This window comes from Prinia subflava, chromosome 6 (genome assembly GCF_021018805.1).
Source record: "Prinia subflava isolate CZ2003 ecotype Zambia chromosome 6, Cam_Psub_1.2, whole genome shotgun sequence".
Lineage (NCBI taxonomy): Eukaryota > Metazoa > Chordata > Aves > Passeriformes > Cisticolidae > Prinia > Prinia subflava.
In genome coordinates this window covers 3,611,592-3,629,713 of record NC_086252.1, presented here as the reverse complement: position 1 = coordinate 3,629,713, position 18,122 = coordinate 3,611,592, and the positions used below count along the sequence as shown (strand labels likewise).

General features: G+C 37.5%; 1 protein-coding gene across 4 annotated transcripts in view; it reads left to right on the top strand.

Annotated features, from left to right (window-relative positions):
- Nucleotides 1–18,122, top strand: part of GULP1 (GULP PTB domain containing engulfment adaptor 1) — a 145,174-nt gene that overhangs the window by 75,664 nt on the left and 51,388 nt on the right. For all 4 annotated transcript variants that reach the window (XM_063399922.1, XM_063399923.1, XM_063399920.1 and 1 more), the window contains one exon: nucleotides 6,405–6,466. In XM_063399922.1, coding sequence (XP_063255992.1) covers nucleotides 6,405–6,466 — 62 coding nt within the window. The remainder of the gene's footprint in view (nucleotides 1–6,404; nucleotides 6,467–18,122) is intronic.

The window sequence follows — 18,122 nt, the reverse complement described above, 5'->3', positions numbered from 1 at the left end:
GACATGTGCAGCTGAACCACAGGCACAAACACTGGCTTGGCAATGGGAACAGCATGGAAGGAGACTGAAGCTTTTTGGCTTCTGCCTTATTAAAATTTACACAGCCACTGCCTAAATACTTGAGTTACACAGGTACACTGTGAGATAACTGGATGAGTATGTAGTTAAAGGCAAAATATCTTATCCCGTGTGAAATAAATTAGGAGTGTAACAACCAGATAGGAATCACAATGACTACTTGATTTCATAAGAATTTGTCTTATGAAGCTGTTTATAAAAATTGCAGAAAAATTGCAGAGAACATCCAGGATGGATCACTCAGGAAAAGACTGTTTTGTGAAATCAAATCCTTCTGGCACATAAAAGGATGTACCTTAGGTACACAAGCAAGAGGAAGCTATACATATGCATATTTTAGTTATTATCGTTGGTTGCTCAGACTCATTTCTTCTCTTTCCAGTTTGAATTTTAAAAAAAGCTCCACTTAAACTTTTATATCACCTAAAATTTCAGTGTTCTGGAATCAGAAAATTAAGATTCTATTTTAATTGAATACTGAGATTGTCATTTATGCTCTGTTTCCTTTGTTTTGACCTATTTACATAATGTTCTTTAACAGCAAGAAATTCTTCAAAAGCTTGCTTTCTAAATGTTTTTTACAAGTTTAACTGACACTCCTCCAAATTTATTTATAGTAACCCTGGAATATTTCGCTGAACTTTTTCTACAACAAGACTACAAAAGTGAAATGTGGAGTTAGAGGTTTGATCTCTACATAAATCTTATGAAAACTTGCAAAAATGTGACCATTTAAATTATGTTACGACTGTAATCTCTTTCTTAACTTCAAATAGAAGCTTTTGTCAAGGACAGTGGAGATCTTGTAACTACAACACATATGAGGTATGGGCTAAATAGTTCAAATCTCTTTTTCTTGGGTTTTTTCTCCTTTGGTTTAGGAATATGAACTTGTTAAAAGTTCTTAACAACAACAAATTAGAAGTGCAAAAGCTGAGATTTGCTAATCACTGCTCAGTTGCACTAACACTTTCATCCTATTTTCCTTTATTGTCAAAACTTACATATTAGCATCCATATCTCAAAAACATATACTATAAAATGTGTAGGCTATTCAGCAAGTGTTACTGTTGAAGGAAATGCAAATACTAGGCTTATTTTCATTTTGTAACTATGCCAACCCAGTATTCTGTGAGACCATTTTGCAATTATAGCAATCAGCTGTTTAAAACCCTTTACAAGGTCCTAAATATTAGGGGAGAAGGACACGGGCAAAGCGTTCTGCCAAGCTCAGTCTGTTCTAGGGAGATACAGCTCTTTTCTTGGCAAAGAACAAATGTGCATCCAAAGCATATCTAATGTTTGGGGGAAAAAAAGAAAAAAATTAAAAGTACCTATTTTTGAGCTATGTGTATTGATGGGCATTTTTCTCTATATGTTTCTAGGGAAGGCTCTGACTCATAATTTCATTTGCTTAGTCATAGTAACCTGTTAGTAACTTTAATAAATTACTGCTATCAGACACCCAGACTTTACTCAGTGATTGCTCTAGAAGGTGGCTGGAACAAATGCTGCAGCTGAACAATGCACTAAGAGGGGTAGATTTGTTTGTTAGTAATGATTTGGTATCACATTCTGATGAAAACTCTGGTGCCAGGCATTGAGTCTCGGGCCTCAGCCTATCTGTTCATGTCTTACCTGCAGTGAAGACAGAAGACAGGTTCTGCCTTGCTGGCTGACCAGCATAAGGGAGGCTTTGTGAGCACCTGCCTGTTTCTACTGCAGCCAGAATAAAGGAAATTATTTAACAGGGTGGCAGTTCTTTCATGTCCTGTTGTGAAGGGTTTCTATCTTTACAGAAAAATAGATAATCTAGGAATAATGAAAGAGAGAGTACTTATGTACATACACTGAAGCAGGTAAGCTGTTTGTTCCTGAGGCAGTAACACCTAGATCTATTTTGGATCTCTTAGGATGATACCTTCTTCAGGAGACTCTTACAAGAATGCTTGTAATGAATTTTTTTTTTTCATACCAAATTTTGTAAAACAGGAAGAAAAGACCGTTCCAAAGTTTCTTCTGTTAGCAATAAAAACCTATTGATGTGAAAAGGTATTGATCCAGTAAAGAATAAAGGCTTTTGTTTCTACCTTTTAGAAATCAATGTATTTTCACTGTAGCACTAAAAAAGAAAAAGTTAAAATTGGAGTCTTTCTCTGTTCATCATAATAAATGAATGGCCACTAGGTCTAATATGCTTTGATAAACACTTTAGAAACATTAATTAATTAATGTTACTTAATGCTAATGAATTAATAATGACTGTGGGGCTTAGAGAGGCAGTTAACTAAAGCTGCACTGTGAATATGCCATTCTACAATCTCTTTGGGCAGCAATATGCAGGGAAATTAATCTCAAAGGGGGAATTATTTCTTGGCACTGCCAGCACTTTCCTTTTGGGTGGATAATGGTCAGCTGTGCTGTTATCTAACCTCATGCCATCTTCCCCTGAGGGCAGCACAGTTGCTCAGGGTCCTGGATGAAGTCCCCGAGTCGATTGCCATCGGTGTGAGGTTTGTCAGCACGCGTTTGTCCCTCTGTCCCGGCCCTGCTGAGGGCTCACACACAGGACTGAGCAGCTGGTGTGAAATGCAGGTTGGAAGGCAGCCTCCCCTTTTTCATGGTAGGGGGAGAAAGGAGAGAAGGCTCAATTCTGAGCAGCATGGATCCTCTGCCCGTGGAAGTGCCCAGCTCATGCCTCTACCCTTGCAATTCAGCCTGTCAGACCCTCAGGTCTCCCAGTGTTAACTGGATGCAGTTTTCCCTTAGTAGAGAAACTGGTGTGTGCTGGCAGGGAACAAAACCTGAGAAGCTCTCAGCCAAGTCAAATTCCCTTAAAAACTGGACAGGCTGCTGTGCCCTCTGTGCCTGTGCCACACACGGAGCACAACGTGCACATGCTGAGGTGTGTGGAGAGGCTCCACATAGGATTGCCAGTCCTGCTGCATCAGGGCTGGGATTTACCCCGTGCCCTTGAAATCACAGTGGGGACCCTTTTTGCAGCTCTTGTTCCACACAGTGCCAGTGACTGTGGCAAAACCACCACATACTTTGACTTCTTTGAATTTCTCGTACCTCGGTTAAGTGTAGGTTTTATTGGACTCTGAATGGCTCAACATCATAATGCTCAAAATTCTCATAATTCTCATAAAACCTCATAATTCTCAAAAACCATCTGAGCAGTTTTTAAAACTTTAGTGTAAACTCTAAGGTAACATGGATTAAGAACTTCAGACAAGATCTACAATAAGTGTTGCTTTCACCCAGTGTGACAGCATGAGTCCTTTCTCTTTCTATTACTGTCAACATTAGATGAAGGTTGTCAGGTTTGGTCTTATCTTGGCTTTCAGTCCTTTCTTTAGGACCTAGTGTTTTATTTAGCTGGGAAGTGTCTAGAACTCTTTTCTGTGTAAGTAATAAAATAATAATATGAACTTGATTTTCATTGTAGGGTTTCATATTTTGCTTGTTGCTTCAGAATGAATAATTAAGTTTTAAGCTGTGAAAACTCTTTAAAAATTAAATTAGGTGAGGGATCACACAAACCACAAGCCACATCTACATCAGACATTTGACCAATGCTTCTTTTCTAGGTTTTCTTTTTTCATGTTTTTCTGGTTTATTGCATGCAAAATGTCTGAAATTTTGTCTTTCTCAACTGCTGTGAAATAAAACTAATTGTAAGCAGTATTTCAAACAGCTTCTGAGGGTGGTGTAAGTCCAAAATCAGACCTTATCATTCAGAAGGAGATGCTGGTAACAGAACTACCCCATAATAGCTTGCGTGATTTTTTGCACATCTTTCCTATCAGCCTGAGTTTTGCCTTGTATTGATTTAGTTTAGCATTAAGAGTTCTTTCTAAACTGCCTCCACTCTGTAGTTATTCCTTGCCTCTGAGAAATGGACTGCCATGGTCAGTGGAAATCTTGAGTAGCTGTGTCACAGTGTCTGTGCATCTACACCTGAATGTTGGAGTATTTTAACCAATAGTTAAACACACCCTGGAACCCGGTGTGGTTTTGGTACCCGCTAAGTTACTGATTTCATTTTGAGCTGAGAGCACCTGCCCACACTTCCTGAGCTTCCTCCCAATTAGGGGCACCAACAGTTCCAGCAACACTTGCCTGGCAGTGTTATTCCTTGCTGGAATCACTGTCACATTACTGTTGGAGGCTGGTAGGCAACTTGATGATTTCACAGAAACGTTTCAAGTAAAGCTTTCTACATGATAATAAAATTGGAAAGCTTACGTGATGCTGAATTAAGATCAGCATTTCACACTTGACTCCCAAACTAAATAACGCTTTTTTTTCAGATTTGAATTTTTCAGATTGAATTTGATGGGCTGAAGGGAGGAAGAAACATTTGCAAGGAATGTCAGTTTTGATGGCACCTGTCTAGCCACTTGTCTGCTTGTAAAATTCCTTAGAAGCTACAGCTGTGTCACTTGTTTTTGGTAGTACTAGGCATAAAATGAGTGGAGAACTATTGCAATTTCCTTTAGAGGTTCAGTGCTCTATTTTCACTAGATTTTTCTTTATATACGTATAAATATGACAGTATCCCTATTGAAGCTAGTAGAGGGTGACGTGAAGAAAATGGGTAAGTTAACCCTTGGTATGAGCAATGTGACTGCTCCTGGGGGAGTTGAAATGGGCCTGTGCAGGTGCTGATGGAGCAGAGCTGTCCTGAGTGCCAGCTCCCCCTGCCTGGCCGTGCCACGACCCTGGGGTCCAGCTTATCTCCTGGGCTGACAGGCTTTGTTCTGCCAGGCCTACCTCACAGATTCACTGGCGTGGTTATTTTGCGCTTTCAGAGAACATCAGCCTTTGACATTTTGACATTATGTTGAAGTAGAGATCAGGTTTCAGGTGTTAAAATATTCTGGGAAATGATTTCTTGGTTCCGGCAGTCCAGTCGCAAGCCGCAGTTAAAAGGAAAAGCGACTTTAATCATCCTCCTCTGTGCTGCTGAATGGACAAGTCATTCTTCCTTAATTAAGAAGTGATAATATCACTCTTCAGTAATGGAGCTGAGCATTACTGCCATCAAGAATTAAATTTGCTTGGGGAAAAAAGAATTCTCCCAGCTTTGTAGTTCTGATCCCGTTACTGTGGTGACTGGTGAATATCTTGTTTAATGGTGTTCTTGCTTCTGCATAATCTTGAATATTTAATTATTGCTTTACTGTCAATCAGTGTCACAGCTTTTGCTCTTCAGCAGCTTGAAGCAAACAGAATTTTATTGTTCTTAAGAGTAACTAACAGAGAAGTTAGTAATTACTGTAACTGCAACTCCCCATAAAGGCAAAGGGAATTGAGCATATCCAAGGGTAGAATTTTGCTTTAACCTGTTACTCTGTTACTTAACTCAATAAAGTTCCAGATTTTTGACTTTAATTCATGCTCATTTAAGCCAGGACAGTCTAAAGTTAGAAAACTACTAAATGTTCAATATATACCATATAAAATATTAGTTATAATTACAAATTCTCCCAAATGTGTGGTAATGCAAAATAGTGGTTTTGTAGCACTTTTTGTTTTCTTAAATGCTCTCAAGTGAGAAAACTTTGAAAATTTGTTTCTGAGATTCTAATAAAAAAAGATTTTTCTTAACATTTGGAATTCCATCTTAAATTGTGTAGAACCTTCAAAAAGGCCATTAAAATTAGAGGAGAAGATGTATTTGACAAATAATTACAGAATTGTGTCCATGTAGCAGGAAAAGTAAGAGAATAACACAGTCTTGTAATGAGAAAGTTAAAGGTGAACATGCAAATTTATTTAGCATATGTATAGAAAAAATTATGGATGATCTGAACTTATAAATCAGAGCTAAAATTTATGAATCTGGTGCACGTCTTATTTCTTTTATAAAGATTAAGGCTTTCTTCTATCAGTTACAGCTTGGATAATTGTTTGTCTCTTTAACGTCTTGATAATACATCAGGAAAAGCACATAATTCATCCAAAAAGCATTGTTAGCTGCACAAGATGCAGTCAGTGCTTTGAACAGCCGGGTGCAGAAAATACTGATCTGAGGCAGAAACAGCAAACAACCTCAGAGCAATTTGGGAGGAGAAGTTGTAGTTCTCATGGAAAACCAAGTTGGTTTAAATAGGAACACTGCCCAACAGAAAGAAGCAGGTCCTTTCTTCTAAGTGTTTGGGAAAGTGTGAGATATTCCCCTCCAGTTCCTCTAACTACTTCAGACAGCTAATTTTTTGAATAAGAGGATGATTGTTGAACTTTTCTACAGAGATATTATACTTATGTCAGCAATTGAATAACCTATTCAGTGCTTCTTTTATTTTGCTTTTCTGTAGACAAAACATGGATGCACACTCCTGAAGCCTTATCAAAGCATTATATTCCCTATAATGCAAAGGTAAGAAAATATGAAGTTATTTTTCTCCTCATACCTTTAGAACACAGCAGATTCTATCTTGTTTTTAACCTGAAAACTGCAGGAACAGAAATTTGCCAGATGAAATAATGAAGACAAATTTAATAAATGTCTGTTTTGCTGGTGAAAATGTTCTGGTTTTAATGGCCAGTTGATTCTTGTTCTGAATTGTGGTTTACTAGAAAGCAAGTCAGTGTTCCTTCTCTGCTTGATGATGTAATTTTTAAATGGATGGAAACTTTGATTGGAAGGGAATTTAACAGGCAGCTGCATGCTTACAATATTATTAAAATTAATGGCACAAACTTCTTTTGAACAATATCAAATGCAATGAGTAATAACCCTTTCTGCTGGATATACTGAAATGTGAAATACTCAGGAAATGTGGTAGAACAATAATGGCATTTTTGCACAGTAAAGCCAGAAGCCTTACTTTTATTTGCTTATCCCAGTTACAGTGAGATAGGTTTATATGAGTAATGCTTTGATTTGTCTGGGAAATTCATCTTACCTAAATACCTTAGAACCTAAAGGTTCCTAAATACTTACCTGAATACCGGCTTAGAAGATAGTTTGCTAAAAGGAGAAGAGAATATGCAGCCATCAGCATAACTCAGAGTCAACTGAGTAATCTGCAATTACTTGCTCAAACTGAGAGTATAATTCAGTAAAATTCTATTGTGGGCTGTTCTGGATGACGTTCTCTTATGATTGGTATTTCTTAATATAAAAACCTTTTTTTGAAATAGTCTTAATGAAAAATCAATGTGAAAATTCTTAATATCAAAAATTTATATTTCTCTCTATATATATTTCTATATAAATATTTGTTTCACAGGCCAGGACTCTAGGTTTCTACATGAGCATTCCCTGCTTTTGTATTTGTCATTTTCTTTTGCTTGGCATTGCCACACAGTGAGCAAGTGTAGTGGGAAGTGGAGTCTCGTTCTCACAGCTGCCAGGTTGTGAACGTGTTTTTATTCTGTGTGTTCTCCAACTGAATTCTTGTCCAGAGGATGTATTAGCATTTCACTGACTAGCCTCGCCAGACACCTTGGCTTTATGCTGCACTCCTTGAGAGGGAGGATCCCTTGCTGTGGTGACTGTGCCTTCTGTTTTGAGAGCAAGCCAAAGCCGTGAGGTTTTTTGAAGCACTGAACAATGTCTGTTCATTTCTGGTCTTTGAGAGAAAAAAGAAACCTCCTTCATCTTTCATGTTTCATTGTCTTGATTAAGAGCAGATCTGGTGAGTAGGTGTCAGTGCAGCTGTGCAGAAAAATAATTAGAATAAGGAAAATGGTGCTAAGATGGTGGTACCTGTAGAAACAACAGCAGCAGCAACTTCTGGAGCAGAGGGAAAGAAGGGAGAATTCCAGGCTAAAGGAAAGCTCTCAGCCTGGTTAGGAAGACTCTTCATCCAAAATGTCTTTGCACTTACTTGGGCTGATAAGTGCCTAAGTATCCTCTCCAGTTCTGCTGCTGTTTGTTGTTTATTCCAGGGCCTCCTCCACCTTTGTGCTGGTGGCCTCCAAGGTCTCGCAGAACACTTTCAGGAAACTGAAATTTTAATACCACTTATGTTAGCTTTTGGGTTTGTTTTAGTTATCTTTTTTTTAAGAAAGTTAACTCACTTTTTCATTAGGATCTCAGTAGAAAATTCTGATTTAGAACTTATTTGATTAAACAAACAAAAATTTGCTCTGCTCTGTAACTGGAGTCTAAAGGGTATGGGATTCCCTTCCCTGTTTATTTATTGACACCTGGGATAAATTCGCACAGCTTTTATGAAGTCAGCTGGCATATACAGGCATAACATTAATAAATCTAGATGATATTTCCACCTTAGTGCTTAAGTGTCATTCTCATTAAGTTTTGCAGGATTTTTCACTTTAAGAGGAAGATATGTATCTATCAGTACCTAATTTGGGGTTTGCAGCATTTTGGTTTTTAGGTGAAATGTCTCACTGATTTCATAACTTGTAACTATATTGTGAAATAATGATTAAAAGCTTCAGAAAACCTTCATAACACAAGTATTGAACAAGACTCATTGATTTTTGCCCAAATTGTTCCACTTCCACTTCTCTAACATTCAGTTTGTGTATCTTCCATGTTTGTTGGGAAGACAATGTTTTATCTGATTTATTTCAAAAAGTAATCATGTGAGTAAAGAATGACATGTTCAGAAAATCAAATCAGGTTGATGGAAAGTTATACCCGAAATGTTATTTGTGCACGAACAAGGGAGCTGTATTCTACTCCACAGTTTTTTGGATGCACATTACTGTGGATGTAGAAGTGGTTTCTGTTCTTTGTAAGACACAAAAATAATTTATCTGACACTAATCTGAGATGATCAGAACATGGGGAGAGCTCACTGCGAAAGATGAGATTTTGTTGATTCCTGAGACAGCTTGTTGATAAAACACAGTTCATGAGTTGACTGTTATTAAAAAAAGATCCTAGCAAATTTAACTGGAAATCAAAAGATCCCTGCAATATTGACAAGTGGCCTTTTTTCTCTACCAATTGGAGAGGAGTTTTTCACAGAGAATTACTAATGTCATGTTATCTCTTGGAACATGCACCCTCAAGATGATTTATAGCCATAATCCTCTTTGGAAGAAAACATGAGCTGAGTTGTTCCTTCTGAAAGTAAAATCCAGGAGCCATGAATCTCCTAAGGAAGCCCTTAAATATAAAAGTATCTTGAATGTCTCTCATCACACCCACTCCTACTTTGCTGTTTTGAAATTTGCTGATTTTGGCATGGTTTGTACGGTGTAAATCAATGAGGATTTGGGCTTTGGGGGTTTTTATTTGTGAGGGGAGCGGGGACAGGACAGGGGTGTTGATTTTCCCTCTTTGGTTTTATTTTCTTTGCTTTTGTTCTGTTACTATAATTTTTTTTGTGTGTGCTTGTTTAGTGGGATTTTTTCTTGGGTTTGTTTCTTGTAGTTTTTTTTTTCTTCTTCCTTTTTTTTTTCCTTATCTTACTGATATCTTTATTGACTAGAAGGCACTGATAATAAGATTCCTCACACTTCAGCATGCTCTGGATATGCAACCTTGGCTTAGGAAAACCAGAATTTTGACATCAGTTTGTGGTCCTATATTTTTTGAGCTGGGTCACTACAAATGAAAGCATATTGGTCACACATTTTTGCTTCCCCCAGACAGCAAATTAGATTTTTTTATAATACAGTATCAAATATAGACTCATTTTGGTGTGGTGGCATGACAGTTTCAATATCACCCAGATATAAAACTCTAAGGCAAACCCAAACTTCTCCTCTGTGTTAACTTTTTCTTTAATGGTCCTTAATTAAGAAAAAATGTTTGTGTTGTTTTCTGTACTGTAAAGAAAAAGCTCTCTTTTGCCCTTAAGGTAATTCTCTTGATTTGAGGCCAGCTTCCTTTCTGCAAAACAAAAGTGATCAAAGTGTGACTTTATAATGGAATAAGACTGACCAGACTGCAGCCTTTAAAAAAGGGCTGGTGGTTGTCATCACCTGAGCAGTGCCTTTCTGTCAATCCAAAGCTGCTCCAGCCAATGATGTTTGCCATGTCTCTCTGTAGTAATTGTGTCTGTAATCCCCTTTGGAGTCACTTGCTTATTTTTTGGCTTCTATCAACCTTGCACCTGCACAGCTTTCCATTTTGAGGACGGGAGGCTGTGCTCTGCCAGCCTGGTGTTTATTTGGCTGCTGGCGAGGCAGGGGCTCAGCAGCTCTGACCTTGCACAAGGAAAATGGGCTGCTCCTTCCATGGCAAGGGATGGCACAGTGAAACCTTTGGAGGATGTTTCACCAGAGGATCACAGCTCCCTAGTGCTCACACAGCCACTGGCTCAACGCTTGCTCAAAACTCACTTGCCAAGGTTTTGTATTGTCAGCTGCAGATTTGATTCTTGATGTAGTAGGTTCAATTTGAAAGCTTTGAGTTAAGTGAGCAAAAAAGGAATTTAGTAGTGGTCACACTTTATGATCTGGTAGGTCTTTTCCAACCCAAATGATTCTGTGAGTATGTAATAAATTACCTCTCTTGGCAGTACCTAAAACTACTAGTCTTCACTCTAGGAGGATAAACAGTTTATTTAGATTCTCAACCAAATGTCATTTTTTATTCCATGTATTTTTTATCATCAAAGAATGGCAAATAATACTCTTGTGCAGCAGGCATTTTGGGCAGGGGTTCATAGGTCAAATGATGTCACTACAGTAGCAAGACTCTAGGTGCAGTTCTGTCCTTTGATTATCTGCATTTTATTGTCATTAGTGTTCAGTATTATCAAAAACACTTTTTCTGCGGCATGAACTGCACTTGTACTACATTTTTTTTTTGCCATGGCTATAGAAATTCTATTTTTCTATGCAGTCAGCATTTCAGCAGAATGATCATGACTGTGTCATTAAAAGTAATGAAAAAATGTCAAATGGCAAGTTGTATGTAGCTTTCCCAAGTCAGCAGAGTTACAAGGCACACTATTAAAAAGTATATTTAAGATATGTGGTGAAGTTAGATATAGCAAGATACTTCAAACAGAGCACAAGAATCTTGAATATTAGATACTACTGCAGTAGAAGAGAAAGTATGAAAAATAATGAATTTTCCTACTTTAAATTTATTATAATTAGAACTAATAACTTAATATCAATTAACTTTCATTAAAGTACACCAAAATGTCTTGCATATGATCATAATTAATTTAGTGTTTAAGCACAGGAAAAATTAGTATTTTGAAAATACCCAAATGAGATAGGAAAGGAGAAAATTGTAGTTTTAGAAGGGAATGCAAATTTGAACTTCTTAGTTATTTCTGATACATTACAGTCATTAAATTTGGTGCTCATTATACCAAAGATGAATAAACATGTAAATGAAATATGAAATATTTAAAGTGTACAGGTACTCTTAACAGACTTAGTTTGATTGTTCTTACTCTCCAGAAGAGGTTCTCTTTCAAGAAATAAATCAAATTTGTGAGCAAGTCCAGCGTTTCTTCCTTAAAGTCTATGTGTATAACAATGCAGGGCAGTTTAGTATAATGGATAATGTTTCATTTCTTTCTTTTTTCAGGAAAAGGAACCAATAGGGCCTATGTCTTTCAGTGAAATATTTGTGGTAGGTTCCAGTTAAAAAAAAAAAAAATTTACAAGAGTTAATTTAATTGGGGAAGTGAGATAAAAAGCAGTGGTCATGTTTGTCAGTACTTTATCAACTCCAGCTGAAGGACAAAGCAGCAGCTCTTGATTTGTTCTCCAGGGCTGTCATCTTCTTAAGGTTCTGCTTGTCATCCTTTGGGCTTTTCATAAACTCCATTTGCCTTGAAATTTCTGAGTCCTGCCTGACGTAACTTCAGTTTCAACTATGAAACATTTGCAAGGCAAGGAGTTATGGGAGCTAGAGTTTCTTGGAAGGAATCACAAATAGTCCAATTAATGGCATTCAGCACAGGATCTGAGAAGTGATTGGAGTTCCTCTCTCAGTAATGCAGTAAGATGTTAAAAATGTCATAAAACAGGATGGAGACAGAGCCCCTTGTCTACATTGAAGCTGATGTGTTGATCTACCACAGCCCTAAAGTATTTCTTATCTTGAGCAATTTTTAGGTTTCCTTTGTATCTCAGCAGTTTGTTTCTCTCGCATACATTGCCATCACATCCATTTATTTAGCACCCTGGCTGCTTAATTACAGACCTTTTCATCATCTTGGACTCTGAGCAGTCTAATTTTCACTTCTCTCATCAGAGAAAAATAATTTTTAAACGGCTTTAAAGCTTTTAGATAATTTTTTTTGGTAGAAAGTTTTAAAATCAGTTATTTTGCACATCGATATAATTTCTAACAACTACAATCTGGACTGAAAATACAAACCTGCAAAAGATTTAGCTCATTGTTGGACTTTGAAACACCCTCCATTTTTGGAAGAGGGAATGTCCTGTGTATCCTTGAATGCTGGAGTTGCCTCTTGGCTGCCCTACATTTGGATTAGGATTTGCTTTGGGAATTGAAGTGGAGGAATCTAGTGTAATATAGGTCAGAACAGACCTCTGGAGATGATCCAGTTGATTCCCATCTGAGAAATGATTTCAAAGGCAGGTGGTGCAAAACAGACCCTTATGCAATTGAGTTTTAAGTGCCATTAGGGGCAGAGCTCAGAGCCCCTCAGCAGCCAGACAAGTGAATAAAACTCAGAGATCTGTCCAGTCAGAATTAACAAAGCAAGAAAGAGTGTGCAGAGACCTTAGGGTCAACAAAGATGTACTCAACCCTCCACATCCCTCTCTGTTCCTTCTCTGTTGCTCATATTTATTCCCTTGCCTCTCCCCAAGTCTGCTTGAAACTGCCAATTAGCCTCATTAGCGTGTCCTCCAGGGTTCCCTCTGCAGCTCTATTTCCAGGAGAGCTGTCAGCAGTGGGAACGTGAGGTCTCTGTAAAGGAAGAGGCCTTTCAGCCTCTGCACTGTCAAGTATCAAGTGAGCTGCATGTCTGACTCTGGAATTATTAGGCTGTAGGGTTCAAACATCTGGATTTGTTGTCCTTGTGGGCTAGGTGGCCCACAGCTGCTTATAAATTAAATCAGGCCTGCAGATGAATTACTCCTTCTTATCTCCCATATTTAATCTCAGCCTGCCTATAAACTAGAAGAAGATGCTTTATAGAAAACAAGAGAATGGCACAAGATTTTTAACAGAAAACTCTACAAGGAGATAAAATTTTAAAAACAAAACCAAGACTACAGGAGTCTGTCCAACAGCCAGGCTGTTCACCATTGAGAGAAAGTTTCACATATGCTGATCTCCATGAGGATTCATCCTCAATAAACCATCAGACAAACCACCAGCTGCAGCCTCTAACTTTATTAACTTTAATAAAATAGTAATGTACACTAGTCAGCTGTGGATCCTGGACTGCAATGAATGTTTCTCTCAGAAATGCCTCCTTCAGATTACTCCAGCTCAGAAAGGGTAAAACCAATCTTGGCCTGTTTTAAGAAGCATTTTGAACTTTGAACATGACAATGTTAGGTATAACTTAATAGAGGAATGAATAATTTCTGGTTTGGAACACAGCAGAGGAGAAATACTTGCATTAAGTAATTTGTAAAGCTTTGTTGAAATGTTTTGCATTTTTACCAAGAGTTATTTTGTGCCACTAAAAGGGAATGATGGGTTACATTGCTCTAAACTTTCATTTTTTTTTTCTTCTGTATTTTCAGAACTAATTCTGAAATAATTTAAGATTATGAAGTAAATAAAGATTCTGAAATAACTAAAGATTCTGAATCTTTAAGGAAAATGAAAACAGGACAGGTCCTCTTGTTTTAAAAGTTTTTCAATGTGTTGCTGTAGTATTACTGCAAATAGGGGGAATGTAGAGACAAGGATGTCCATTAAATCTTTGAAATGTGTGGAACCATGGGTTGCATTTGAAAGAAAAGATGCCTTGAAGCATGAACTAGAGAGGTCCTGTACTACTGGTGCAGCTCTCAATGCTTCTGAGTAGGGAGAAACTAGGAGGACAGAGAAGTAACTCAACAAATCATGTTAATTAGAGCTAAAATATTAGGTGGGAGGGAAATCTTGTTTACTCATGAATACAGGTTTATTGTGGGAAGATCCATTCAAATCGGGAATTTATAGGTCATCTTAAGTCAGAATTTAGAGGCCATAGCCCAGCTTGCACTTTATGAGGTATTGGGGACCTGAAACTCTTAAAGGCAAACACATTCTCAAAATAAAAAAGCATTCCCCAAAATTGCATGTGCATGCTTAATGTTCAAATTAATCTTAAAATCTTTAAAACTAGGTATGGGTTGGGGGATTAGATATTGGGTTTTGAAGAGAGACAGATGGGACGTCTTCACATTTTTTTTTTTAATCTCTGAAGTCTGCTGAAGCACTCTGAGTATGTGCTGTATAGCAGAGCACTGTTAAATTTGTAGTGGTTATAGCTTTTTATTTGTGTTAGTGTTTGCTGTTTGATGTGTACAGGGAAGAATAGGGTCGATGTTTTATATTGATTTCAATCAGGAACGCTCAGAGGTACTGACTGAAACTGGGCTGTGCATTTCCAAGGGGTTGCTGCAATTTATCACCGTTCATTAGATCATAAATTCTTTGAAGCTAAGGGCCATCTTTTTGATGTTTGTGCAGCCTCTAGAATAATGAGAGAGGCTGTAGGTGCTACCCTGATTCACATAGTCATAGATCAAAGCTCAGAATAAGTAGGCAACAGAAGACCTTGGACTTCTCTCATGAGCTTTCTTCTCAGTTGGGATAATTAAATGATAATGCAGATAAGAAATGGGTGACTTATTATCCACAGATTAAAGATAAGGAACTGAGGTAATACTGAAGGTCTGCCACATATCTGCCCCAAATCTCTGTTCTCAAATCAGACCCCAAATTTTGAACTCTGCTTTCATGCCTTGAGCTCAAGATTAAATGTCTTCTCAATACCTGCTCTCGTAGTGAAAAGGATTAGGTTGCTATTTAGGGAAGACTCCAAATCCTTATGTGAAGGATTTTTAAACACAGAATCAGAATTTTCTGATTCTATGTTAACCTAATGATATGAGTATCATTATAATGATCTAGACTAGATTTATTTTACCACTTCAGCACCAGATTGAGGTCTTTTATTGGAAAACATAATATTTTTTATGAAGTAAGAAGTGAAAGCCAATATTTTTGTTGGATTAATTGCCATTGTAAAATAATTTACAGATTACTTTCCATCTCAGTTATGTTCTCTTAAACAGTTCATCAGGGATGTTCGTCTCATCTGCTGGAGGATCTTAGGTCATGATAATGGTGGTTTCATTTCATATCTGATGTTGTCAGAGTGAAATAGTTCCACATTTTGCTAAAATAATCACTCTAATAAGAAAATTCAGTTTCCTAGTTTGTAGTGTTCAGCAGGAGGAATATTTCCTGTGTTTCAGTAATGTTCTGCACGTTTGCTAAGTGATAACATAAAGAGACAGTTATTTTTGTTCCAAATAATTTTAAAAAAACAAAATTGCTCTCATCCTAGCCAGATTTTGAAAAAAAATCTCTGTTATGGATATTCTTCAAGTGCCTGAAGGCCAGGTGTTGAATTATAGTGATCACATCTGTTTTATAGCTGTCTTTTATGAGAGATTTAGTGTAAAGCAGGGAGTTTCTTCTGAAAACCAGATTAACAAGAGAGAACACAGGTAGGGTCATAAAACAGAAATCACAGAGAAGATGTTTCCAATTCCCTGGGTGCAAAGTGAAAGATCCAGTACAGCTAAACCAATGTATGAAGTGCTTTTCTTGTCGAGGCCCATTGCCTGAGTTGCAGTTGCTTCCAGAATCTGTGATGAAATTGAAGAAGAGGGATTTAGAGTAGGTTTGTGTTCTGTGCAGCAGCACATTCACAGACAGTGAGGCAGAGGCATGTTAAGGGTACATTCCCAGCCTTGGAAAGGAAGATTTCCAAATTGTTTGTGTTTTCCCATAAAAACCTTGAATGCAGTTCCCAAAAATCCGTGACCAGCTTACCTTGTGCTGTGGTCCTGAGCCCGTAGCAGATGAAAATGCTGTTGAACTGCTGTGGTTGAAGAGCCATTTCCTCTCCAGCCCCTGCTCTTCCTTTGCTTTTTCAGTTTGCCTCCCAGCTATCTTGTTGCTACTGCCCCTTTTCAGTCCAAATAATCAAGCACCCAGGACCAGTACAGGTTGCCCTGTCCTTTTCTATTATTCCAAGATACTCACTTAAAGATATTTTGTCAGAAACTTCAAAGGTGTTGCATTTTCAAGGGCATGGCTACTGCTCTGCTTTGTCCCCTGTGCATTTATCTGCTGCATGGAGCTTCTCTCTCTGCACAATTAGTTTCTTCCACAAGTAACTAATTTGATTTTGACTTGGCTATCCCAGTTAAATAGTCCCTGAAAATTTCTGAGGTTGTTCTGTGAATATAGTAACTGAGAAGGACGTCTGCATGTGTCATTTGTACAAAATTACCAACATATTTAAAGAAGTAAATAGAGCTTAGGAAGTAGTTTCTAGGAGCAAAGAAAAAAATTCCTTTTTAGTTGAACACAAACATTTTCTTGTCCATTTTTATCAAAATGCTGATGTTAATATCTGTGAATATAGCATTTAATTTATCATATTCATGTAGATTATCCATGTGATTGTGGATTAAACTTTGCATACTGACTCAACATATTTTCCCTCTGAAGTTATGTTACTAATAAAATGTTAGGCTCATTCCTTCTTTACAAATTAAGTGGTTCTCAGTATAAGAAATCCACAGTTTAGGAGAAGAACCAACCAACCAATGAAAAAAACAACACACTTCAAGTTCCTGTCCTTTAATGCTCCCCAGCACCTGTGTTTGTCCAGTGGTGCCTATTACCTTGGCCACAGAATGTATGTCTAAATTATTTACTGCACACAAAGTAGTTCTGATAGTAGATTTTAAAGAGAAGATGATCCTCTCTGGTAATGATATCTTTAAAAAAAGAAATTGAGACTCTGTTCAGAATGTGGGTTCCTTGAAAAGCCTGCCAAAATTTATATTATATTTCCAAGCTGCTAAAGCATTAGCTGCACACATTCATGGCTTTTTCTTCAGAATAGCTCTTTTCTGGTGTGCTGCTTGTCCTCTGTTTGACAGCACATCAATTCTCTGAATCAAGAATTAAATCAGGAGTCATTTATTCTAATTATGGTGCAGAAAGCCTTGCAGTATTAAAAGTCCTGATTCAGAAGCAATGCAGTGTCCTTAAAATAAGCCATTTCTTATTTCACATTATACTGGAAAAGGTCTTTAATAAACTGAGAGTCAGGGACAATAGTTATTTGTTCCTATTACTGAGGCTATTTGTGTTGGAATGAGGATTATGTTCCTAACTGTGACTTCTGTTTTTTGTCCCACAGGGAATTCCTGTTTCTGTGTTTATAATGTCATTGCATGTTGCCATGGCAAAAGTGTGATAGTACAAGTTCAGTATTATGTTAGTCAAGGACAAGGGAGGTAGAAATTAGATCAAAATAAACTTTAACCACAAAATGGGAAATGTCTGTGGAATTTCGTCTCTGCTTTTATAAGACATTGTTAGTGTTTCCTGGTACAAAAGAATAACTTCAATACTTTTAAATTTTTATTTATTAACATAAATATATATATATATATAAATCCATCACAATTTCTTCCAGAACTTGTAGAATTCATTTACATTGAGCAGAGGAAGGCTGTAAGAGTTTTGTGTCCAGCCTCAGTTGCTAAAAGCTGAACGCTCAGAATTGCACAATCCCACCTTGAACTGGCACATGGAAACTCCTGGCTGGTCTTGTATGTGCTGTTATGAAAGAAAATCTGAATCCTGTGCTCAGAGCCCTTCCTAACAGTGAACTCATCTGGGAAACATCTCTTGGAAGGAGCAGCTGCTCTCAGTGGTGTCATGGCCTGTTTGCTCCCCTGGCTCAGAGTGCACCCCAAAACTTCTGAGTGCATCACAATGCTCCCAGTTTTAGAAAACTTCACCTTATTGGTAGAGCACAGTGGTTTTGTCATTGTCTGAATTAAGAGAGCTTTTATTATCAAGTACTTGACAGCATGTCTTGGTTCTTCATTAGGGCTTTTTGTCTCAGCTCAGT